Genomic DNA, 26,733 nt, shown 5'->3' on the forward strand with positions numbered 1-26,733 from the left:
AAATAATACAAAATACAAATTGGTTTCTGACCCCAGTTCCTGACATAGAGCTCCTAAAATTCCTGTAATTTCCTGGTTGATAGGAGCATCTTTTGTTTTAATGAGGTGACTCTTGGTAGGTTCCTGGATCAGAAAGACTATGCCATGCTTAGAAGCTTAGAATTTTCAACCCCCCTCTCATTCTCTGAGGAAGGGAGAGGAGGCTGGAAATTGAATTAACAATCAATCATACCTACATGATGAAGCTTCCATAAAACTCCCAAGAGTACAGGTTCTGAGAGCTTTCAGTAGAGACACGTGGAGACGCAAGGAGGGTGGCATGCCCAGAGTGCATGGAGGCTCCACACCCCTTCCCACATTCCCTTGTGCATCTCGTCCACCTGTTTCTTCTTGAATTGTAACCTTTTATAATAAACTGGCAAGTTAACTGTTTTCCTGAGTTTTGTGAGCTGCTTTAGCAAATTATCAAACCTGAGGAGGGGCCATGGAAACCTCTGCCTTATAGCCAGTTGGTCAGAAGCACAAACAACCTGGACTTGGGATTTTGAAACTGGCATATTGAAGTGGGGTTGAGTAAGACAGGGGGGGGGGGGGGGAGTGGCTCTAGGTCTGCACTAACCTCAGGCAGAAGTGTCCAATTTTAACTGAATGTATGACACCTAGTTGGTGTTAATAAGTTGGAGCATTGCTTGGTGTGGGGGGGAAAAACCTACACATCTGGTGTAAGAGTGTCATGAGTCCAGTAAAGGCAGTGTTTTTCCTAGACAAAGTGGGAGGAGAGCATATTCCATCAAATGACTGTTGCTGCTTGTATTTCAGAGCTAAGGCAGTAATGGGAATAGCATAGCATAGCTATAGCATATGTTATTAACATAGCTGCTCACATAAATTTTACCTCAGTGGTCCTCAACTTTGGCTGCACGTTATCACCTAGAAAGCTTTATGGCAAGTCTGATGCATAGGCTGCATCTCAGCCCAATTAAATCAGAATCTCTGGGGGTGGAGCCCAAACGGAAGTATTTTTTAGTTTCCCAGGTAGTACACTGTTGGTGAGAATGTAAAATGGTGCAGCTGCTATGGAAAACAATATGGTGGCTCCTCAAAAAATAAAAAATATAACTACTTGTGATCCAGCAATTCCACTTCTGGGTATTTCTCTGGAGAAAATTAAAACACTAACTTGAAAAGATGTATGTGCCCCTATGTTTACTGCAGCATTATTTATAATATCCAAGATGTGAAAACAGGTAACCAAAGTGTCTACCATTGGATGAATGGATAAAAAAAAAAAAAAAAAAGTGTGTGTGTGTGTGTGTATGCAACAGAATATTATTCTGCCATAAAAAAAGAAATCTTGCCATTTGAGACAACACAGATCCTGAGCCTATTATGCTAAGTGAAATAAGTCAAAGAAAGACAAATACCATACACGTGGAATCTTAAACAACAAAACCAAGGTCATAAATACAGGGAACAGATTGGGCGTTTGCCAGAGCCAGGGGTGGGGAGGTAGATGCAATGAGTGAAGGGGGTCAAAGGGTACAAAATTTCAGTTATAAAATAAGTCATGGGAACGTAATGTACAACATGGCGACCATCATTAATACTACGATATCGTATATTTGAAAATTACTAAGAGTAGATCTTAAAAGTTCTTATCACACACACAAGTTTCCCAGGTATGTTAGTTTTCTATTACTGCTGTAATGATTTACCACAGACTTAATGGCTTAAAACAAAACACATTTATTATCTTATATCTCTATAGTGCAGAAGTCCGAAAGAGGTCGCACAGGGCTAAAATCAAGATGTTGGCAGACCTGCATTCCTTATTGGAGGTTCTTGGGGGAGAATCCGTCCTCTGACCTCTTCTAGAGGCTCTAGCTTCTAGAGGCTAACAAGCTCTCTCCTTCTTCAAAGCCAGAAACCATCAGTCAAATCTTCCTCATACTGCATCACTCGGACATTGACTTTTCTGCCCCCTTCCCACAGTTCAAGACCTTTGTGATCGTGTTGGGCCCACCCAGATAATCAAGAAAAATCTCCTATCTTAAAGTCAGGTGACTTACAATATCAGATCCATTTGCTACATTAGTTCCCCTATGCAGCGTAATGTAACATATTCACATATTACCAAGATTAGGACATGGACATATTTGGGGACCATTATTACCATTATCAGATGACCCCAATAGGAAGCTGAGACTACTGGTTTACCACATAGGAATGGACTCAAGAAATGGCTATTAGCAAGCTGAGCCCTGATGGAAGACTGGAGGCACACACTGAAAAACCAGTGTGTCGAGGGATGGTAGAGAAGGGGCAACAGCCAGCCTAATCAATTTTACATTGTCGCAGAACTTGTCTTGCAGGAGGAAGGGGTTATCAGGTGATTTATTATCACTCAGCCTCTGAGAGTCCTGGGAAGTGAAACTGTACATTATGCCAAGGATGCTGGGACCATCTCAAGAGTAGCCACTGCAGAAAATGGAGGTCACTTAACAGGATGGGACTTTAAGACTTTTGGGACTGGTAGCTATCAGCTTGCTCCTTGTTTTACGTTCACTCAGAGCCTGGGTGTATGCCAGATTCTCACATGCTCTGTAGGCTTTCCCCCATGGTGGAAGATGCAAATTACCTGCCCATAGGTTGAATATGGCTTGAAGATATTTTCTAACTGGCCATTATTTAATAGTCACACACACAAATACATTCAGGTTGTCTGGCTTTTCTTAAAAGATCTAGCTTTGCTGGGAGAGCATTCCTGCAGGACAGCTCTCAGTTGGGAGAACAGTGGCTGCCTTTTGATAGAGCACTTATTCTCTGGTTTGCTGCAGGCTTCATCCTAGCCTGCTCACTTCATATATTTACGTTACTGGTCTAGTCTGGAAGGTATTTGAGTTCACAGGCCTCCCCCTCCTCCAGATTTCCAATGCCTCAAGTTAGGCAAAATTCTCATTAAGACCAATTTGCGTGTCATCAATGCAAAAGTGAACAGCTCTTAGATGTTAACTAGGCTTACTGCAGTGATCATTTAGCAATACACACAAATAATGAATACCCTCTCCTCACAATTTCAGGAGCACACCAAGGGGGCTTAAGACCAGTGTCTGAGTAAACAGCCTTGAGTCACCACGTGTACATGACCAAAGTGGTCTCCATTGGTACAAATCTCTCTGTAGGAAATGAAGCTGAAAGCTGCCCAACTATAATTTTTGCCCACTGATCCTTCTTCAGTCTCTGGAGGAACACATACTCAACATCACTCTTCTTTCATACCCACAGACTTCCAAAATTTTGAAGACAACTATCATCACCCATGACAGCCTCTTCCCACTTCCAAAGGCTTTCCAAGAAGTCTGCTTAATTCCCTGGATGACTTTCCCAAGATATTGTGGAGACCTCATCTTCATTCTGGTAAATCCTGAGCTTGCTGTGCCACCCAAATGTGCTATTCCAAAGTCAGCACAGCTTGAGAGTGAGAACAGAATGGCAGAGTAGATCCTCTGACTCAGACCCCATTCCTTTATCACCTGTCCTAACACTGAGTGAACTTACAGATTAGAAAATAGAGGATTCCCAAACTAGAGCCCTTTGAGGTACAGGGGCATTGCAAGACATAGTCTTCCCTTTACATGATGGCTCCAGGGAAAGATCATCCCCTAAGAAATACCAAGTATTTGCAATGGATAAAATCCAAAAACCCTCTGTCCTTACATCCTTTCTCCTCAATGAGCTAATACAATTTTGTAAAGATGACACTCTAACTTTGAAATATGCTATACCTCAGGAGGTTAGAGTCCATTTGAAAGAACCTGTGAAGTAACTTGGGGTGGTAGATGGTGACGACGTTTATTTTCCATGGTGATGCTCATTAAGTCAGCCTTGGCATAATTAGAGGAGATGAAATTCAAGCCAATCTCTGAACTGCTGGTTTTAGTTTCAATAAACAGATAGGACTGCTGTGAGAGGCTCAAGTGAGACTTGGGGTTAGATGTGGTTTTAATTTAACTTTCGTTTATTTCATTAAATGAGATAGTGTATGTGAGTCACTTAGTAAGTTACTGGAACATGTTCGTTTTTATTACTAATCCATGTTTTCTAGCCATTCTTAACCATCTTTACTTCCACCGCAGTCTTTACACTGGGTCCCACATATAGCTGTCACTCAATGAAGGAGAGTGAACTGATACTGGAGATTTTAGTCGACTGTCTCTGACATGCAGTAATGGGGCCACTTACATCCATCCCTTCCACAAGAACAGAACAAAGAGCTTAGGCTACAAGGTTGGGGTAGTTGAGGAAAGTTGTTAAAGTGGGTTAATAGATTCTTAAAACTTGGGATCATGTCAGCAGCAGTTCCATCTGGGGGGAGACAGAGTAGATTAGATGTTCTCACAAATCTGTCTCACATCTATGGAAATCCTACTCTCTTTATAGTCTTCTGGCACAGAATACTATGCTATCTCACTTGAGATCATTCCCACAGAACCAGTAGAAAGATAAAGTGAAAGCAAACCAGCAATCAAATTTGATTGTCTTCCATCCTAAGGAGCTTGGTGTATAGTCATTAAGGCATCAGCATCTGTTGGGGGCTCCAGCAGGGAATCCTACTCAAGGACACAGCACAGGAAGCAGAGGGGATCAATCCAAGTGGTACTAAAGAGGACAGGATGGGAAGGACATTTTTTATTTCCCCGGATCTTCAGGCAACCTCACTAAGCTGGAGGTCGCATGCAACTGAGTATGAAACCAAGAAAAATATGAGGCTTAAAAAATACTGTGCATTATAATTCTTCAATCTCTGGAAGGCTAGGAGCCCAAGGTCAGTGTGGGCAGGAAGCGGAACAGACTTCCCAGCCAAGCAGTCACACAATCTTCACGGTCTTGAGCATATCTGACAGTATGTAAGTGTCATCCCAACCCCTCGCAGGCTTCCTCAGGGTCTGCTCCAAGGCCTGGGCCATCTCCAAGAGCTCTGATGTGGCAAGTTTCTGCTCTGGGTGCAGCTGACAGAACAGGATCTCGTTTACTTCACCCTCAATTCGCCGGACATACAGGAGAGGGAAGACTGCTTTGAGCCCGGTCAGCACTGAGTCCTTCAGCCCCAAGTCCCGGCACACGAGGTTGAGGATAAAAACACCTATATGGTGGGAAGGAAAAGAGTCATGTTCTTCAGATCAGGAGACATGCTGGAGGCAAGATTCAGCTCTGAGGAATATACCAATTCCTGCCACAGGGAGGTTGGTGGCCTAGGAAAACAAAACTGCGGTGAGTCTGCAGAGAACACACCGCATATGAAGACAGAGAAGAGCATGGGGAATACGTGAACTACGAGAAAACCTGAAGCTAATTTTTGCTCTTCTGTGCTGCTAACAAATTCCCATTCTCCGTGCCTCAGTTTCCCAAACAATTGCTTTGAGAAAGAAAGAATACATACCCCAAGAAAAAAATGTACTAATTCCACAGGGATGTTAGCTTCCTGACGTACATTATGGAATATTTATCAGCCAGTAAGAGGACCAAGGTTACCATGACCTGTGACAATGAAGGTTCCAAATAACTCTGTTCACTCAAGTACCTGACACAAATCAAAACATCTGGGAGGCTGTCAATATGGACTAAGAACTCTCGCTTCCAAGTCGCAAGCACTGGGGTTGGAGTGCAGCTTGTTACCTTGTGTCACCCCGGCAAAGACTCCTTACTTGGTTTCCTTATCTGAAAACAGGATGCTACAAAGATGACACAGCACAGCCTAGTGCAGCCCACATGGAAAGAAATCAAGCAGTAGCTAGCATGACCAAACTGGGAGAAATGTGAATTGCTACACCTTGTGAAACTGTGTGGCAACATCTAGAAAACCCCAGCTTACCAGTAAACTATGATCCAAATTACAACCCTACCTACAAAAATGTTTTATATATAACCCTACCTACAAATATATAACACACCTGCAAATATATCTCACCAAAAGGCATCTATTAGAATGTTGATATCAGTACTGCTTATAAAAGCCCCAAGTAGGAAATATCTTACAACAACAGCAGAATGGAAAAATGAATGTTGTATAGACACACAATGATACTACACACCAATATAAAGGAAAAAGGTAAACACAACGCTATGGATAAATCTCATAAAGATCATCTTTGGTGAAAGAAGGCAAACAGTATGTTCCATAAGATTCCATTTATACGAAGAAAAAAAATGGGCAAAACTAAGCTGTACTGGGGCACCTGGGTGGTTCAGTGCTTGAGCATTGGTCTTCGGCTCAGGTCATGAGCCTGGGGTCCTGAGATCGAGTCCTACATCAGGCTCACTACAGGGAGACTGCTTGTTCCTCTGCCTATGTCTCTGCCTCTCTCTGTCTCTCATGAATAAATAAATAAAATCGTTAAAAACAAAAACAAACCAAGCTATACTGACTTAAGTTAGAATAGGGGTTATCCTTGAGAGGAGGATGAGTTACTGGAAGGACCTAAGAGGTAGGCTTTCTGGGGTGCCGCAAATGTTCTGTGTTTGACGCTGGTAAATGGGTGTGTTCAACTCAGGAAAGTTCACTAAGCTACACTTATGACGTGCACATTTTTCATTTAAAACAAAACAATTTTGAAAGGGCCCACCCCTCATCCCTCCCTAACCTTTTATACTTCCTACCTTCCGGAGTCAAGATGCTTTTGACCTTCTGCAGGAAAGGCTGGTCCACAAAAGCTGGTGGTGGACAACTCATGCCCAGTGTTGGATCCTTACTGTCTACATCAAACATGATGACATTGTAGCGGGGCCGTGCTGGGAAAGAGAAGCAAACAAGTCTTTGTCTACCACCATTTACATTCCTACTCCCTATATTCCCTGTGACCTGTGGTGGCCACAGGTGGCTAAGTCAGAAGGATGACATGGAGACTGTCGTTTGCCTGTAACAGCACTAAGTGCGCTGTCCACGGAAGTCATGGTCAATCAGGGTTCTGCTGTGAGCCCCTTACATTAAAGACAGGGCCTTTATCTGATCTTTTCCTCCGTATTTAAAGAACCTTTCAAAGGCACACACATTCATGGGGTCCATGCTAGCAAGATTACTACTTGGCTAAGAGTCCATCTATACCAGTAATTTTCAATCCAGGCAGAACATTAGTCACCTGGGAATATTCAAAATACTTTGAGAATCTGGGCTCCATTCCTGACCACCTGAGTGAAAAACCCTGGCGTGGGAGGAACAGGTCAGAGAGGAGATAGGAAGCCTCTGGTATTTTCCTTCAACTCCCAAGTAATCACCAAATCAGGCAAAGTTGAGAACTACTGCTAGGCAGCAAAGCAGCTGCCTAAGCCTTTAAGGGCGGACTCTGCAAATGGCTGTGGGAGAAAATGTCCTCAAATTAGTTAGTGTATCTTTTCTAGTCCTCAAACAATAGCTGGCTCAAGAAAGATTTTGCTAAATGAGAAAGAACTGATGATGCATTGGATGAGGTCCTTGCTATAATGAAAACAGTTTTTACAAGGGGTAAGCCTACAATACTACTGACTTTTAGCAAACTTTGAGACTATGATACCAATTATTCAAGAATTCATAAATACTGACTTCGGACTAATGCATGCCCATAACAGGGCATAGCACAGATCTTGTTTGGGTCTCTTAAGAGAGCAGAACATGTCAGCTTATCAAAGTCCAAGAACAATCACTGCCCACATTTGTAGGAGCCCTCCAATGATCTGGAAGGTGGTTGTTAGAGGTGACTGCCAGATTATTCAAAACCCATCAAATGGCTGTCAATACAGCAACATGTCACGCACTGACAGCCTACCATGAGCCTAGGGCAGTTTTCAATGTTTCACATGTACTAGTTGTGTTGGGCCTGGGACCCCACACTGGCCCCAACCTCAGAGGTAATCTCTGATATCCTTAAATTCAGTTTGCAATTAAAATCTCTGCACCAACTGTCCACCCCAGCACCAAGGTACTCACCCCAGGCATCCTGCTTTGCCACACCTTTACTGGGAGATGCCCTAATCCAGTGAGAACCAGAGTATCAGCGATGGAATGGGCAGACCAGGAGGGGTGGGTGGCCTGAGCTCGCCAGGTCCACTTAAGACTGAACCAACCTGACTGACTTCTCCCTGAGGGGCTCAGGCTCTGGGAAGCACCATCCCCAGCCTCCATATCAAGTGGCAAAAGGATCACAGGAGCTGTTGCAGAACATTAATATGTCTTTTGTCATAAATCAGGGATACGAATTATTAGAGCAAAATGGAGTCTCAATTCCAGCAGCAGCACGGCCATCAGCATCCCCACGGAGTAGCATCTACCTCAGGGTTCCTGAACCTCAGCACTACTGACATTTGGGGCCAGATAATTCTTTGTCATGGGTGGCTGTCCTGTGACTGTAGGGTGTTTAGCAGGATCTTTGGTCTCTACTCACTGTCAGAAGTACCCTCACCCTGCGGTTACACGCATCAAAAACATGTCTGCAGACACTGCCTGATGCTCCTCAGCTTTACAACCACTGATCTACATGAATGCTGTTTTGCTCTATCTCTGGCTTCACCTCCAGCTGAAAGACTGAAAAAAAACACTCCCAACACACACCCCAACTTTTCTTCCTCTTTTCCTCACCCACTACAGACCTTAGGTTTCTTGGGAGGATGAGGAAGTGACAAGAACACAGAGTTAAGAAAAGAATCAGGAGAAAGACCCACTGATCTGTTAGCACCACAAGCAGAAACAGACTGTTTCACTTGTTGCTGTAGCCCAACCCCTAGCACAGTGCTGAGCACATGGTCGGCACCCTGTATTCACTGAATCAATACATCAACCAAGGAATAAACAAATCTACAGTCAAAGACTGGAACAATGCTAATGCTGCTGTCTTAGAGATGAATTCTAGAGGCCCTTGCAGGCCTGACAACCTTGCATTAATCTTCCCTCAGCACCCCTCCAAAGTCTCCAATAGCAGTACCTTCTCGTCCCGCCAGGCTGGTAATATAGTCCAGGCCATCTGCAATATGGACCTTCATCCGCTCGCTCTGGGAGAAGCCAAACCACTGAGTGGCCACGTCCAACATGGAGGGGTCGATCTCCACAGCATCAATGCAGGACTTCGGGAAATGATCGTGGACAAACAGGGGGAGGCTGCCCCCACCCAGGCCTACCACCAACATTGCCAGGGGGGTCTCTGCAATAAAAGAATACAGTATCATTTGACAATCTGCTTGCTGACAGTTTTATACCATCCTTGGGGAGGGGAAAGGAGGAAGTTGGATTACTGGCTCTGCCCAGGGGACACACAGTTTAGAGGCCTAGCCTCTCTGTCTCATCCCAGAAATGTAGAAGCCAATCTGACATCTGAAAACTCACCCCTGGTTACACAATCCTTTCTTTACTAGATCCAGAAGCTGAACCAGTATGTTACTATTACAGACCTTTAATGATCCCCAAGCACTCAGCTGACATCGTATCACCATCTCTAACATAAGCATTATTAGATTCCCCTTAATCTAACTGGGAGGGATGATAGCCAACATCTCTCTCAAGATCACAAAGCAGTGGAGATGCAATGCCCTCTCCCCAGCTTTCAATTCAAAGGCCACAACTGCCCTCTCAGACACAAAGCCTAGGGACAGCAATCCATGTGAGTGAGTTCCAGAAATCACAGGAAAACAAAGGCCCAAATCCTAGCTGTAAGTAAAGAGAAACCTCAGCTACCACAGGAGGATAGAAGTCAAGAAACAAGAATCACTCCAAGGAGACACTAAATAGAGGATTAATATCTGAGGATTAAACCTAAGAACTGAGACTTTAGGGACATACATCAGCACCTATACAGGCCAAAAATACAGGGTGTTTCAGTAAGACACACTCAGGACTTCAGGTGAACAGCTACAAGCTTAGATAGAAAAAGGAGTATTTTTTACCACTGTAGTTGGAGCCAAACCTGTTATTAGTAATAAGGCTATGACTGTACTGCCTACAATATAGGTTTTTTTATTTAAGTAGAAATTCAAGTAAGAATTGCATCTGGTGCTCAAATTATAACACATGACTGAAAAGCCAGAAATTCTTCTAAAATGCAAAGGCATTTTTGGAGTCATGATTTTAAAGGTTAATCTGGTTTCATGGGTAGACTCATAAGCAGACACTCATCAAACTGAACAACTTAAAATCTGTGTACTTTGTGTCTCGTTGAATATATTTTATACCTTAATATTTTAAATAAATGAATAAACAAAAAATTTAGACATCCACACACGCAGCCATTCCAAGATCACAATTAGAGCTGAGGGAAAAGTTACTGAATGTTTATTAAATTAACTTGGGAGATGGCTGGGAAGAAGCAAGCTTTGCTGTATGAGCATTTGTTGGTCTCTAATCGCTGTGCTCGAAGCACAAGCCAGCTGACACAGCATCCATCGGCAATCTTACAGGCCCCTCCTGTGGAGGGCAGGGGCACTTCCCTCACCTAAGAGCAGCTCCGGGTTTCTCAGCAGGGCAAGGCCGGCAATCATTGCTTTGTGGTGTTCACAGCACAGGTAACTCTTGTCAATGGACTGCCCTGGGGCAGCTGAGAGGTCCTCGGGAGTGTTAGCAGGCCGCTGCTTTTTCCTGTCCTTTTTCCGTTTCTTCTGGGCTAAAGAAGAGAGAGAGATGATGAGGTCCTATGCTTACTTAGCACTGTAGTCTGCGGAAGGGGAGCCACATCAGCAGCACTCTGCTGTAGTGAGCTTGATTCAACTCAAAACCCATACCACTGGGCATGGAGCCTACTTAAAAAAAAAAAAAAAAAAAAATCTCAGAGGACATGGCCTAGATCTACACTGCCCAATACTGTAACCTCCAGCCACTTGAGGCTATGGAAATGTAAACATTAATACAATTTTTTAAAAAGATTCAATTCCTTACTTGCAACCAGCCACATTTCACATGATCAGGAGCCACACATGGTTAATGGTGACCATATTGGGCAGTTAAGTGATTATTAAACATTCCCTCCAATGTAGAAAGTTCTACTGAGTAGCACTGGACTAGGTGACCTCTAAGGTACTCACCAACTCTAAAGCCTCTCTGAAACATACTAGTAGGTGGCACTATGGAGAGGCTCTAAATGTTTCTGGCTCATCTCACAGAAGTTTACTAATGAATATAATACAGATGCATATGAAGCAACATGCAACACAGCCTCTAAACTGAAGGCATTAAAGTGATAATCACAACTATTTGGTGAACCACCTCCCCAGCCCCTCATCATTTCAGACCCAGGCTCTGCTCAAGAATAACATACACCTCTATTTTGCTTATTGCCACTTACACTTTAAGAGCCCAGATGGTAACAGGACAACTTGCAGAGCCCTGTGCCTCTGACCACAGGTACCCAGTTCTGTCCTACATCTTAGCCAAGCTGCCAGGTCTTTCTACCACCCAGATGGAGAGTCCAGCCATGTCCACTTGGATCCTACTAGTGTGTTGATGATACCTCACCTCTGTGAGACGCATCCTTCAGCAACCTTGCTTCTGACTGCACCACATTCCTGTTGCTAAGGAAGATCAGCCGCCGGAAATAGTGCTTGTCATCCCCCTGCACATCCTCGACCACGTAGCTGCCACTCAAGGGACTGCAGTTTTGGTGCTGAACAGTCCGGACCCCAATGTCCCCACCCACAGACAGAAAGGGCACCTGAAGATATAAAAAGAGATGTGGTCAAACACCACCTCAATTAAGAAACATGAGGAATTATAACCCTTTCCCTTTGTGGGTATATGAGGAATCCCCATATCAAGGTTCTAGACAGCAAGAACTTCCAAGGTTTGCCTTGAACTTTCCTGAGCCTTTCAACACATCCCAAAAGATTTAATTCACTCTTCTGAAAACCAATTGAGCACAAAGATTTCCAAAACCCTCAGTGAAATGCAATGGGTTCTCCCTAAGAAAAAAACATGAGTGGGGATTCCTGGGTGGCTCAGCAGTTTAGTGTCTGCCTTTGGCCCAGGGCGTGATCCTGGAGTCCCGGGATCGAGTCCTGCATCACGCTCCCTGCATAGGGCCTGCTTCTCCCTCTGCCTGTGTCTCTCTGCCTCTCTCTCTCTCTCTCTCTCTCTCTCTCATGAATAAATAAATAAAATCTTAAAAAAAAAACACATGAGTTTCTCTTTAGGAATCCTCAAAGGACTTTCCATAAAAGCTGGAGGGAACACTCAGGAGAAGACTATAACTATGAGAGAAGGAGCCTGAACAGGGATAAAGACAACAAAATCCAGAGGGAAAGCAAAAATTCCAAGTTTGGAAAATCTCTCCCTTCCCCCAATTATTCTCACCTTTTCCCTTATTTTTTCTAAACAGGAAAAAAAACTAGGAGAAAAATACATCCCCCCCCCCCAGACTTTTCCATTTCTCTTTCTAATCTTTACTCTCTCTTTCTAATCATTTCTCCTTTCTAATCTTTTAAAGACCTCCAAGAAAATTTCATAATCACCAGGGGCCTCGGACTTTACAGAGATGTAGGCATTGGACAGAAGGTGACAAATGACCTCCCCACAGGATCTGCATCTCTCTGGTGGACACCAACCCCAGAGTCTGCCAGGAAGAATCAAGCACGTTCATCTGCAAACACAAGACAGCCTAGTGGGCAGAACAGCAGGCTATAACCTGGGAGTCTAGGTTCATCTTTTCAAATCCGTTACTTCAGCAACAAGCTTCTAGGGACCCTGGCCTTCCTATCCATCATGGATAAAGTACCTGCAGTACATTCGCCAATCAATGAGCAGGATGGAACAAGACAGTATAGGCTGATGAATACCATAAACACTACTTGCCAAAGTAGTGTTTTCCTCCACAGGAAAATACCTGACCAGCAATACTAGTATCCTGAAAACTAACCTGAGCTGTTTTTGCCTCTTTTCCATTCTACACTCAGATAATGATGGTTCTAGAAAACAAAATGGTCAAGGAAGGCCTGCACAAAAAAGGGTAAGGAGAAACATTCTGAGCAATGCACAGTATAAAGAGCTGGAGCCTGCAAGGGGGAGAGCATTTGTGGAGTCTCAAAGGCCACACAAACACAGATGCTACTATGGGTCTCCAAAGAGCAACTACTCACCTTCCTCTCACTACCTGAAACAAGAGAACTAAGTACTGACCACTCAGTTCTGAGGTGTTGATATGCCCTCAGGAACAGCCTAAGGGATGAGACACTAGTCCCAGCTCCAAGACACCTTCTGCCTTCCTGCGTAATATGACTTCTCTAGAGATCTGTGAAAGCTCTGCCAAAGCTTTGTTACCTGCTGCTGGCTGGGCATCCCAGCAGGAGCCAACTCCATGACTCTGGCTGACAGCTCGGCCTGGATGCTGTCCATGCCTTCATACTGCTGACCTCGGTGGAGGGCCACTGTGATCAGCCTCCTGAAGCCTGCAGTGGCCGCCAGCTGCTTCCGACCCTCCTCCATGCCAAAGAGCCACTCGGTCTCCCGACCCTGGGGGACTGGAAAGAAGCAGCTGGTGACAGGGAGTCCAGGGAAGAGTGTTCAAGCCCCAATCAATATGACCTACATGGCCACGAGTCAGCCTTGGCGTAGGCCCAGCATCCCTTCCAAATGTGACCCACTGAGGATTATCACTTCCCTAGTACACAAGGCCCAGAGCAAAGCAGCCATCAGACACATGGTAGGACCCACATGACCCTGTGTGTAAGAGGAGAGAGGCAGGCACCTACTGCAAGAAAAATAGCAATAATGCTAGCGCTTATTGCATGCCAAGCAGTATTCCAAGAAGTTTACAAACAGAAACTAATTGAATTCTCACAGTAGTCTAAGGTACAGGTGGTATTAATACTCCCATTTATAAATGAGGACATTGAGACACAGAAGCTGAATTATTTGCCCAAGTTATTTGCCAATTAATTTCCCACACCATTAGTAAATTTCCACAATTAGTAAATGGTGAGGCTGGGACTCAAACCCAGGCAGTCCAGCCCCAAATTCCATGCTTATATTGGTTATACCATTTGTTCCCAAAGGTAGACAGGTAGGATTATGGAATACTTGGGAAAATAGCTCACCTGTCAGCAAATCACCAGCATGATGATTTCAACACCTTGCCATTGTCTAGAATTTGCTACTTTTGAAAGCACTTCCTCATCCTTATCATTAAACACCACTATTGTTTATTAAGCACTTACCATGTGGGAGCAGCACCCTAAGAGACCTTACACTTTTCACACCTATATGACACAGTCAACTAAATCACTTTATAGATGAGGAAACTCAGGCACAAAGAAAAGGAATGTCTGAGGTCACACCACCAAGAACAGACTGAGCTAGAACTGGAACCCAAATAGTCACTTTTTAAGCTACTACTCTGTACTGTCTCCCTAAATTCAGCAGAGAAGCACAGCAAATTCCCCCCAAGTCATGCCGCTCACAGGCTACAGAGCTGACTCTGCTGCTTGTTACTCCATGTTACAAAGTAACTCTCAACACTGTGAGACTTACCTAAATTGATCTGTCTTGCCTTTCTCTCCTCCCTACCAAACCCATTCTCACACTTTGCCAAGCTTTTGCAATGAAGATGTGAAGAAATATGCCTCAAATCTTAAGTAGGTAGCTGGACAGCTGCTACTCCCTCTTCCTCAGGCCTGGACTAGTCTAAACTCTTGAAGTGCCACCCCCTGCAAGATAAAATCGGCCAAAGCATACCCAGCCACCAAAGTCCCAGCCCTTATGAGCCAGCCCCTCCAGGGAAGAGAGGGAGCAATCCCAACTCACTGATGAAAATGGCAAAATGATTGTCCCGCGATGGTTTCACAGTGGGGCTGTCCACCACGTGGAGGGTGTAGCGTGGCTCCCCCGTGTCCCCATCGCACAAGTCCAGAGATACACTCCCCAGCCCGGCCTTGCGGTACAGCTGGCTGCACAGCCAGGCATACTGCTGCCGCTCCCGCACCGCCTCAGCCAGCCGCTCGGCACTCTCCAGCCGCACAGGCTTGCCCTGCTCCTGAGCACAGAGCTCAAAGATTTGAAGGGCAGAGCCAGGGACTGGCCTGAACTTGGTCATGATGAAGGCAAAAACAGGTAGGGAGAACCGAGGCTCTGCTTCCAGCACCTGGTCCTGGCTGTTGGCCACCTGGTGTACCCTCACCATCCACCCCTCCCGAGAGAAGTGACCCACTGCTTTCTTCAGGATGTGAGCCTGAGCCAGGGAGATGCAGAGGTAGCGACCGCCCACCTGCAGGACACGGCCAACCTCAGCCAGCATCCTGTCCACTTGCTGCAGGGTCTTCTCCTCCTCGTCCGTCAGGACAGCGTCCAGGGTGCCCTTATCCAACACCACCTGGAAGGAAGCATCAGGAAACTCCATCTGTGTCATGTCCATCTTCAAGAAGCTCATCTGGGGCCGTCGGCTGGCATTCCGCTCCTTCATTTGCTTGATGACCACCTCACTGATGTCGATGTTCACTATATCCTGATAGCCCACATCATACAGCTGCTCACTGAGCTCTGAGTTACCGCACCCAATCACCAGTACCTGAGGGAAAAAGCCAGTAAGATGAAGGTGATCAAGGTAAAGGAATAACTGGCAGATACTTCCCAGAATCAAGTCTCGGCATGGCTGTCAAATTTTTAGAAGGTGCAGATGCTACTGTCAGGAGAGAGCACCATTACAGAGGTGATTCTAGGCTCCATCTTGAAAAACCACGGCTTTGAGAATCTCACTTTGAAATCCACATTCATGGGGCAACCCCGGTAGCTCAGGGGTTTAGCGCCGCCTTCAGCCCAGGGCGTGATCCTGGAGACCCAGGATTGAGTCCCACCTCAGGCTCCCTGCATGGAGCCTGCTTCTCCCTCTGCCTGTGTCTCTGCCTCTCTCTCTCTCTCTCTGTGTCTCTCATGAATAAATAAATAAAATTTAAAAAAAAATCCACATTCAGCCACAATGATGCAAGGTATGTAAAAAGGGACTTTCCATATTGCAAAAACAACCTAGTCCAAGCTTTCCCTGAAGCAAGCATTGAACACTCAAGTGAGAGAAGTCACAGAATCTAAAAACAGTAGTTTGAACTCAAACCTCCTGTTTGACTCTTGAAAACCTTGCTGTGACATAACTCTATTCCACTCGGGGCTTCAGGTCCACCTGACCATATTCTGTTACTTTGTGTGTTTCAGTTGGCTCCACCACCAGTACAGGAGCCCAAAGCAGAGCTTGAACTCACAGCCCAGAGACCAAGACCTGAGCTGAGCTCAGAAGTCAGACACTAACTGACTGAGCCCCCCGGTGTCCACTCTCCTATTTTCTAAAGCCAAACTTAAAACACAAGTTGCTACCTCCCTCTGTGGGGCAACTGCACATTGATCCTTAAATATTCTCCCCCAATGTCACTAATCTCTAGAAAAGTGCATAAATCTTAGACTAGATAGGATTGAATTTAAAAGCCCATGTGGCCGCTTACTACATGTAGGATCCTGGGCAAGAAACTGGCTCTCAGAGCCTCAGTTTCCAAGTCCATGCAATGAATGAACCTTACAGAATTTATTAGGAGATTTGAAATGTTGAACACACATAGCACCCAGCACGAGGCTTGGCAGGTAGAGCGTCCTCCAAGAACATTACATTTACTCCCTGCCTCTTCCCCACCTGCACTACATACAGTTCCGTCTCCATCAATCGCTGGCACTGTACTCCCCAGCTGTCATTTATGGAACGTGCCTTAGGGCTCTTGTTGCTGATGAGCTAAGCACGGTGCCTGAATTAGGGTGCCAGCCACACCAGTTCCGTGAACGGGCTCCCGTGTCCGTCAGCCACCGGCACTACCTGCCCTACAGGGTGGACAGGGACAGAATCACCCACCACGGCTCCAGGGGGCCATCCCCGCCCGGACTCCCAAAGGATCCCTCTTCCAGGGGGATCAGTGATTCGAGGAGGGGCTGGCGGCAGGAGGTCTGTTCTCTGAAAGCCCTGAAGCAGGCACGTTTACCTTCCTGTGGGCCGAGTGGTGCGGAGAGCCCGGGCCCCAGCACGCGCCCAGCGCGGACGCCCTGCTCGGTGCCCGGGGCCGAGCACACCCAGGCCGCCAGGCCGCGCTCACCTTCTCCCGGGGCTTGATGTACTTGTGCAGCACCCCGCACAGCTCCAGGTAGCTTCCATACCACTCGAAAGCCTTCTTCCCTCGCTGCTGGAAGAACTTCTCCCAGTAGTCAACGGAGCCGAAGTCCTTGGCGCTTTTGGGCAGGAGGTTCATGCTGCCGGCGTCCGACCGTCCCACTCGCCCGCGGAGGGACCATCGGACGGGCTCCCACACGCGCCGGCGGCGACGCTGCGGCGGGACTCGCTCCGCCACGAACACCCACGCTCACTTCTCCCCCGCTGCAAACCCAGAGGGACGAGGCTTCCGCGCCCGCCCACACACGAGACGCCGAGCCCACCCCCGGCCCCCGCTGCTCCCGGCTCCAGGCCGCGGCCCCACGTGCGCGCCCCCTCCCGCCACCTCAGGGCGGGGACGCGGGACCCGCAACCACATCCGGGGGCGCGGCCCGCGCGATTGGCCGGCCTCGCAGACCCGCCCCGCGCGGTGGCTCTGGCACCTCATTGGCCGGGACGCGCTCGCCACGCGCCTGCGGGGTCCACGCGGGCGCCGAGCGTTCCCTGCGCGCGGCGGGGGGGCGGGGCCTCGGGCCCAGGTCCGGGCGGAAGGGGCCGCGCTTCCGGGGCCGCGCTTCCGGGGCCGCGCCGTCGGCTGTGCGCGCCGCGCGGGGGCCTCCTCCCCGGTGTGAGGTTTCCCCGCGCGGCCCTCCCGGCCGGGTGGCCCCTCCCGCTCCGAGCGGACCTCGGGCCGCGTCTGACCCCGCGCGCGGCCGGCTGCGGACGCTGGAGGAGGCTCCCGAAGAGAAACAGCGGTGCAAGGGCGCGAGGCGAGGAGTGAGGCGAGCACGCCCAGCCGCAGCCAGCCCTCCTCGCCTGGTTGTCTTCTGCGTCTCCCGCGCACCGTCCCTTCCCGTAGCCGCTTGGATGACTGAGGTTGGTTTTGGAGGAGGCTGGCCTGTCGGCCACACGCAGGATTCCCCTGTTACCGTAGCGACGTGAAGCTGCCGCCGAGGAAAGCAGCTGCACGCCCAGAAGCTGCGCCTCACCTTGTCCCCCAGAGGACAACACGCACAGTCAAGCTCATTTGGAGCATCAGCCTCCCTGATGGGAGTCGTGCTGGCGCCATCGAGCAGTGGCTGCGACTGCTTCCTTGAGGCGCTTAACGGACACACTGCCCTGTCGTCTTACCTGATACCCTAAGGAAGGTCCTGTGAAGCGCGTTTCACGGCGCTGGGAATAGCGGGAGGGAGCACCCAGGGAGCAGGCAGGCGGGCGTGTGGGCGTGCCCTGGGCGTCGACCTGTAGTCGGGGGTGAGGGACCCCACCAGCACAGGGGCCACGTAGACTGGTGGTCGTTAGTGGACTTCGTTTGGTTTACGACCGTAGTTCTCGATCTTAGCCATGATTCAGGATCACCTGGAAGACCTATTAAAACAGGTTGCCGCATCTCGCTTCCAGAGTGTCTGACGGATCGGGTCTATGCTGCGGTCCAAGGGTTTGCATTTCCAGGAAGTTTCCTAGCGATACCCATGGTTGGTTCAGGACCACACATTGAGAACTATTTCAAAGTATAAGTAAAGAGAAGAGCCGACAAACTTAGCTCCCACTCCACAACGTTAACAGGTTACTCTAAAAGCCCTCAGCAAGTGACATCAAAGAAAATCCGTCTTCCTGGACCGCCTGTTGAGTTCACGTTATTTCCTTTCAGGAAGGGAACCCGAAGGAGCCCCTGAGGTGGCGTCAGTTACTAGAGTTCCTAATGAGTAAGATGTGGGTTCTTTCGGAAAACACTTAATGAGAGCTGAGGACATTGTTTTTCCTTGAAGCGCTTCACGATACCAATGAAAAAAATCAGAGAGCAAGCAAAACCACAGCCTCTGCCCTCTCCCCTGAGGACTTAAGTCATCAAACGTTTACATTACCTACTAGGAACCAATCTTTGTGATGAAGCTATGGATGCAGGGGTAAGCAAGGTGGTCACATGGTAGACACTCAGCAAACAATGTCAAAAAATAATCTGTATGAAGGTCGTGATGAATGCTGTGAAGAACAAGTATAAGATTCTGTAACAGCAGATACCTTCCAGACCTCCTCTAGAGGTGACCACTTCTACGGCTCTTCTGAAAAAGGGACAACAATTTTCTATAATCTGTCAGGTTGGGTAAATACTGCACACCTGAAGTTGGTCTAGTGGTATCAGGCTGACATAGTTAAGAACCCAGTATTTCACCCTCTGAAGGTCCCTTCAAGAACCTTTGGTTCCTGCTTTCCCCTCTGTCTCTTTTGTCCTTTCTGTGAATGGCTCTATATTGGAAACGATAGTAAGAAGTGGTTTCTGTCACAGCCCAGGCGCCAGCCCCTTATCTAAAGCCCTAAAAATACAATTATTTTCTGCACTGTTTCAGACCAAGAGGATAAGTAACTTACCCATCCTCACCTGTGACTGCTGCCCTGTTAGAGGCAAAAAAACAGGTCCAGGTCAGAGCACTTGAAAAGTCACTACAGCTTTGCTAAAGTGTATGAGTGACTCTTGCAGAAATACTTCAGATTGAGCATTAGACTTGTCTTTTATAATACTTACATTTGAAATGTAGTTCTCTCAACGCTTGACAATAAGATATAATTAATAGCTGTGCATCCTTGTATAGTTAAAACCAGTTAGATATTAAGATGGTCTGTGTTTGGAGATCTCTGGGTGGCTCAGCGGTTTAGCACTTGCCTTAGGGCCAGGTCGTGATCCTGAAGTGTCGAGATCTGGTCCCGCATCGGACTCCCTGCATTGGGCCTGCTTCTCCCTGTGTTTGTGTCTGCCTCTCTCTGTGTCTCTCAAGAATAAATAAATAAAATCTTAAAAAAAAAAAAAAAAAAGATGGTCTGTGTTTTATCAGGAATTCCGGGGTGGCTACCAGTGTGCTTTAAAATGCACAGTGCATGTAGATGAGATCATTCCGTGTCATACCCTAAAAATATAAATCCAGACCTCTCTCAGTATATAATCTGCAATTAGTAGTCTTACTTAATTTAAGCATGGGGTTCCTAGCAACAATATTAAACTAATTGTTGCTGAAATCTTTGCAAAAGGAGGCATAGATAATTAAAGCATTTCTGAAAATGTGGGAGACAGAGAATAGCATAGAGCATGTGATAGACAGAAGACACTCTCCCCCTGAGACGTGTATGTCCTAATTCCCAGAACATGTCAATAAATTAGCCTATGCTGAGAGGGAAATTACGTTTCCTAAGCATCTGACGTTAAAATAGGGAGACTAGTCTAGATTATCCAGATGGGCCCAATGTAATCACAAGGGTCCTTAAAAATGGAAGAGGGAGACAGCAGAGAAAAAGGATAGAGGTGGTAACATGAAAGGGATTGGAGCCGCATTGCTGGCTTTAAAGATGGAAGAGGGGGCTGGGAGCCAGGGAAAGGGCCTTCCAGCCTATGAAAGCTGAAAGAGCCAAGGAAAAGAATTCTCCCTTAGAGCTTCCAGAAGGAACTCAGCCCGGTAGACACCTTGGTTTTAGTCCAGTAAGACCCCCTCGGGCTTCTCTCCTCCAGAACTGGAAGACACTAAATTTGTACGAAGTCACTAAGGTTTTGAAACCACTACAGAGCATTTCCGTGAGAGGGTATGGGTGTTTGGGCAGAAGGTTACAGTGGGAAGAATGCAGCTTCAGAAGCTAAAACAGAACTGAAGTGAGCAGCACCTCTGTTTTGAGAAGTCTTCCGTTCTGAGTGTTCAGATTAAAGCTGTCAGGCCGTAAGAAGCCAATGAACAATGAGGCTCATGACAGAACTGATAGGAGAATGCCCTCAGGGAGAATGGAAGCAAATGATGTCTGGTCATATACAGGGAATAGGAGATCCGAGGACTCAGAATGGTGTCCATATAGGCGTCTGGATGACTGGGGAAATTGCCTATACAATGGAACAGGGGAAGGAGAAGGGAGGTCATTTGGAGAACTGTTGCTTGAGAGGAATTTAGAAGTCACCGTGCTACCCACGACAGGTTCAAAGCTACTCTCCCTGTCCTGCATGCCTATCCCAGGGCTCATTCCCTTCTCAAATTCTATCAGTGGCATCCAACTGGACTTTGTGGTCCAGACCATGAAAATACCTCATGTGTGCAGTGTAAAACTGTTTAAAGGGAATCTCTCCTTGGTGTCCAGGGAGTGGCTCATGCGGTGCTGGAAATGATTTCATACTGGAAGTCTTTGCAAATGGGTTTCTTTTCCAAATTGGAGAAGCTAAGAATTGGACGGTCCCCTGAGTTAGAATAACGGAAGGCAAGCATGACATTCTAGGATAATGCTGTACCAATTTATTACCTGGTATCAGCACTTTCTTTTATTTATTTATTTATTTATTTATTTATTGATGATAGTCACAGAGAGAGGGAGAGAGAGGCAGAGACATAGGCAGAGGGAGAAGCAGGCTCCATGCACCGGGAGCCTGATGTGGGATTCTATCCCGGGTCTAGAGGATCGCGCCCTGGGCCAAGGGCAGGCGCCAAACCACTGCGCCACCCAGGGATTCCCCATCAGCACTTTCTTGAAGGCATTCTTGCTGACCTGAGAAGTAGTGCTCAAGCTGACATTGGATTCCTATATCAAAATAATCATAATCGTACTTTTAGTTTGCATAGCCCTTGCAATTTGCCGAGAATCCCCTTACACATTAACGTGAATTCATGGGATGGACACACACGCACATAATTGAGGGAAAACTATTGGTTTTGAAAAAATTAAACAGTTATGTATGATGGAGTGAATTTAGCCAGCCTGCCTTGGTATTATATTTGATTCCCAGGATTCCCTTTGTTTAATAGTTTCTTCTGTCACTGTGGACATCTGTAGGTGACTCTTATCCTGATAATGGGTGGACCGCATATCTACTTTAATGGGGGAAAGCAAAGGGCATAGCATACAGCAAGCTGCTTATCTTTGGGGCCAGTGGCCATAATATTTTGAAAACTAAAAATGGTGAGGGATGGTGCCAAGGATGATGGCCTGTGCTCTGTGCATCAGATCCCTACTGTGGACGCTCCCAAGGCCTGTTTTTGCTTCTTAACTTTGTTTTGTGCAGCCCGGATACTGGGAAAGATTACTATTACAATGTTTTCTCCATAATTCTAAACTAGAGTTCCTTTGCAGGAAGAAAAAAAAAAAAAAAAACAAACCTTGGAAACCAAATTGTTTTTTTTTTTCTAAACTCTAGTGCTCAGCACATGTACCATGAGCATTTTATGTATCCCATTTTAATTGGATAGTCTCTATCCTCTGCCCATAACAAAATATTTCTCTACCATCAAAGAGAAGGACTTTAAATAGTACTTAATGAACAACATCCTTAAGTGCTCCCACCAAGATATATATATATATATGTGTGTGTGTGTGTGTGTGTGTGTATATATATATATACACATATATATACATATATATATATATATATATATATATATATATATATATATATATATTTAACCACTCAGATTGAGATCCTTGAAAGAAACCAGGAGAACAAAGGTAGTCGAACAAAGGAGTCCTATGTAATCCTTCAGTAAAACTAAAAAAACTTTTCATGACTTAAGAGTGCAAGAAGGTCTTTTCCTAAGAAGAATCTCAATTTCTGAGGCCAAAACACTTCACTGCCCTTTGTCCATCCGGTCTTCCAACAGTAGATCTTTAAGCTGATTGTTCTGGTACAGAGAAGGAATGAGTTTACCCCAGTATGCGGCAATTGCCTCCAAACAGCAGCTCTAGTGGTTGAAGACTCAACAGACAAATGGCCTCAGAAAATATGGCCCGAGTATTTCTGGAGCTAGACAGCAGGAAGGGGCACCTAAATGACTAAATCTATACCCCTTTCATGATGCCAAATGATACAGCTTAGAGATACATGAAATTTGGAATCAAAGATCTAACAGTTCTCAATGTGTGAATTTCATCACGCTTGCTGCCTTCCAGTCCTCTGCCTAATGGCCTCCACTATTCCTGCCCAACACAATCCATTTACTACTCAGCAGTTACAGTGGATTTTCAAGTATATATAATAGCATTTTTTTCCATGGAGATATACCTCACAAACAAAATACATGATTTAAAAGGTGCACTTCAATGTGAACAGAAATTTCTCCAATGAAGACAAACTCATGGCCAACAAGCACATGAAAATATGCTCCACATCACTTGCCATCAGGGAAATAGAAATCAATACCACAATAAGATACCACCTGACACCAGTGAGAATGGCAAAAATTAATAAGACAGGAAACCACAAATGTTGGAGAGGACTGGAGAAAGGGGAACCCTCTTGCACTGTTGGTGGGAATGCGAATTGGTACAGCCACTCTGGAAAAACAGTGTGGAGGTTCCTCAAAGAGTTAAAAATAGAGCTACCCCTCCACCCAGCAATGGCACTACTGGGCATTTACCCCAAAGATACTGATGTAGTGAAACATGGGGACGCCTGCACCCCAATACTCAGCAGCAATGTCCACAATAGCCAAGCTGGAAAGAGCCACGATGTCCTTCAACAGATGAATGGATAAAGATGATGTGATATATACATATATATATATAGTGTGTGCATATGCATATATGTGTGTGTATATATATGTGTGTATATATATATATATATATATACACACACACACACATACACAATGGAATACTATTCAGGCATCAGGAAAGACAAATACCCACCATTTGCTTCGAGGTGGATGGAACTGGAGGTATTATGCTGAATGAAATAAGTCAATCAGAGAAGGACAATCATCATATGGTTTCAGTCATACGTGGAATATAAGAAATAGTGAAAGGGATTAGAAGGGAATGGAGGGGAAATGAATGGGAAATTAGAGAGAGAGAGACAGAGACAAACCATGAGAGACTCCTAACTCTGGGTAACAAAGGGTTGTAGAAGGCAAAGTGGGTGGGATGGGGTAACTAGGCGAGGGGCACTGAGGAGGACACTTGAGGGGATGAGCACTGGGTGTTATACCATATGTTGGCAAGTTGAATCTAAATTAAAAAATGTAAAAATTATAAATAAAAATGTGCGCTTCAATGGTTTCTCTTTCTTTAATAAATTTATTTTTTATTGGTGTTCAATTTGCCAACATATAGAATAATACCCAGTGCTCATCCCATCAACGCTTCAATGGTTTATAATATATTCACAGCTGTGTAACCATCACCCCCATCTAATTTCACAACCTCTCCATCACACCAAAAAGACATTCCCTACCTATTAGCATTAGTTGTATTTTCCCCCTCCCCTACCCTCTATCACTAATCTACTTTCTGCCTCCATTGATTTGCTTATTCTGGAGATTTCATGAAAAACGAGTCTTGGAGGATGTGGTCTCTTGTGGATGGCTTCTTTCAATTAACATAATGTTTTCAAGGTTTATCCATATGGGAGCGTGTAACAATATCTCATTCCAGTTCTTGGCTGAATAACAAATATTTCATTGTTGGATATGCAATGTGTGGTATATATCTGTTCATCGAAAGATTCGTATTTGGGTTTGACCCATTTAGCTATAATACTGTTGCTGTGCAAGTGTTTGTATGAATGTGCAATTTTAGTTATGTAGAATAAATACCTAGCAGTGGAATTGCTCAGTCCTATGATAATTCTGTGATTGACTCTAGGAGGAAAACAATGATCATTTAAAAGTCTAAATCTGTTTATGTCACTCTCCAGTGCTTTCCAAAACACTGAGAATGAAACCAAGACTCTGCATGTGCTATCAACTTTTAGGATCCAGGGCCTACCTGCATCTACAATTCCCTCTTTCACCACTCACCCATTTGCCAAATCCCAGACACACTGGCTTGCTCTACAAACCTCAAAAATTCCGAACTCCTTGCTTTGGGAAATGTGGATACCTGCTCTCAAAAGAATGAAGCTGGACCTTCTCTTCACCATGTAAACAATTAACAATAAATGCATTAGACCTAAGTGTAAGAAGGGAAATTATCAAACTGGCAGAAGACGTAGGGAAAATCTTCATGAGATTGTATTTGACAATGCCTTCTTGGATATGACACCAAAAGCACAGCAACAAAAGCAAATACACACATGGGATTTATTCAAACTTGGGCACATCAAAGGAAACGCTAAACAGGGTAAAAAGACCACCTGTGGGGTGGGGCAAAGTTTTGCAAATTATGTGTCTAATAAGAGGTTAATGTCCAGAATGTGTAAAGCACCACAGCTTAACAACAGCCACAAAAACCCAAGTACACATGACCAAAGGACTAGAACAGACTTTTCTCCTAAGAAGATACAAATGGCCAACAAGCATTTGAAAAGATGCCCATTCATCACTGATTGCTAGAGAAATGCAACACAAAACCACAATCAGATGTATTACCTTGTACCCATTAGGAAGACTGCTAACAGAGTAACAGGCAGCAAACCATAACCACAGGCATAGACCTCCTCCCTGAAAATCACCCTAAACTAAGGTGGTGCTTCAGACTGGCGACAGTCAGTCCCCATTGGGACTTGCGTCCTTATCAGGTCTAGGGTTTCTCCAGTACTCTGGGGCTCCCAAGGAGTGTTTCATTGAAAAATTTCAATGCCCTGCCCCAGGAAAGCAGTCTAGTATCCCCTAGTTTTATGTTGGGGGGAATACCTACATCTGCATAGTTAGTGATTGGGCCTAGTTTTTGTCCAGCAAAGCTTGTTCCCATGGAAGCCTACAGATCCTTGCTCTGCTCCAGATCTCTGGCAACTCTGAACTTGTGCACTGCATGCACAGGCACCATAGCCTCTCCAGCAGTCCTGGGGAGGGAGCCCACTCATGGTCCAAGTCACTCTTCAGGCAGCACCTGCGTATTGGCAACAATCAGACACCACCTGGACTCCACCACTTGATGGAGTCCTAGGCATCTCTCTCCACTAGGACTTTAACTCTCTCTATTGGAGGACTCACCAGCCAGGCAATAGGCTAGCAGTATTGTATCCTCCAGCCCCCCTTCAAGGGGAAGGTGCACAGCTATGCACCCCACTGCTTGCAATTGGGCATAGGCCTTGTCCCCCAAGAGCCTGCTTCTGTGACTCAACCTCTCCACACCCTTGCCCTCTTCTAGATCCACGGCAACTGCTCCACAGAGTGTGTGTGCACAGTAACATCCTGTTAGGAAGCCTTGGGCAGCTGGAGCCCTCTAGCTCTGGGGAGCTAGGTCCATCCAGCATCACCTACATAGGCCTAAGACAGGAGAGAACCCATTCCCGAAATCACTCTGAGGCAGCCAGTATGGTGGGTGAAAGTTAGTCCCCATGTACACTTATTGTCTGTTCAAATCCCCGACTTCTACAGCATAGACCAAGAAAAGAAGCAGAGCTAAGATAAAAGAAAAACATTTATTTGGGGAGTCTGGTTTGTAATTCAAGGAAAACAAATTAGGGTAGCACCTCAAAATGTGTCCCCCACCAGATAATGAACATTAAGTTTTCTTAGGAGAAAGGGAATGCTTTATGTGTTGTTTACAAGAATTTTGATTGCTGTTGGCAGCAGAAAACTAACTGTGGCTGAATAATTGGTTGCTAGGGCTGTCACTAAGCAAAAGCTCTTACTGCAGCAAGTTGCAGATGTTGGACCAAGTCCTTGGAATATTTGCAGTCTAGCCCAGTTCAGCATTTATAGTTTTATTCCCTGAG

General features: G+C 45.8%; 1 protein-coding gene across 4 annotated transcripts; it reads right to left on the reverse strand.

The window, feature by feature from the left end:
• Positions 1-1,726: 1,726 nt before the first annotated feature.
• On the reverse strand, positions 1,727-17,425 carry EEF1AKNMT (eEF1A lysine and N-terminal methyltransferase). 4 transcript variants are annotated; one of them, XM_038542531.1, is made up of 8 exons: positions 17,065-17,421; positions 14,747-15,311; positions 13,265-13,464; positions 11,468-11,663; positions 10,452-10,619; positions 8,952-9,167; positions 6,658-6,789; positions 1,727-5,143 (listed from the first exon to the last, which is right to left on the reverse strand). In XM_038542531.1, exons 1-8 carry the CDS (start codon positions 17,215-17,217, stop codon positions 4,869-4,871), a joined length of 1,905 nt encoding a protein of 634 aa, XP_038398459.1. In that variant the 5' UTR covers positions 17,218-17,421; the 3' UTR covers positions 1,727-4,868. The 4 variants fall into 4 exon arrangements, with proteins under 4 accessions (XP_038398459.1, XP_038398458.1, XP_038398461.1 ...); XM_038542530.1 differs by having other exon boundaries at positions 14,747-15,506; positions 17,065-17,420; XM_038542533.1 differs by having other exon boundaries at positions 13,265-13,456; positions 15,207-15,506; positions 17,065-17,418.
• Positions 17,426-26,733: the final 9,308 nt, after the last annotated feature.

The sequence above is a fragment of the Canis lupus genome, chromosome 7 (genome assembly GCF_011100685.1).
Source record: "Canis lupus familiaris isolate Mischka breed German Shepherd chromosome 7, alternate assembly UU_Cfam_GSD_1.0, whole genome shotgun sequence".
Taxonomy (NCBI): domain Eukaryota; kingdom Metazoa; phylum Chordata; class Mammalia; order Carnivora; family Canidae; genus Canis; species Canis lupus.

Excerpts from the sequence above, each read along its gene's own strand:
- EEF1AKNMT (XM_038542530.1), bottom strand. The coding sequence starts at position 17,217 with ATGAACCTCCTGCCCAAAAGCGCCAAGGACTTCGGCTCCGTTGACTAC. Across the intron at positions 11,664-13,264 it reads GGATGCCCAGCCAGCAGCAG|GTGCCCTTTCTGTCTGTGGG; the intron begins GTAACAAAGCTT and ends TTATATCTTCAG. Across the intron at positions 9,168-10,451 it reads AAACCCGGAGCTGCTCTTAG|AGACCCCCCTGGCAATGTTG; the intron begins GTGAGGGAAGTG and ends CTTTTATTGCAG.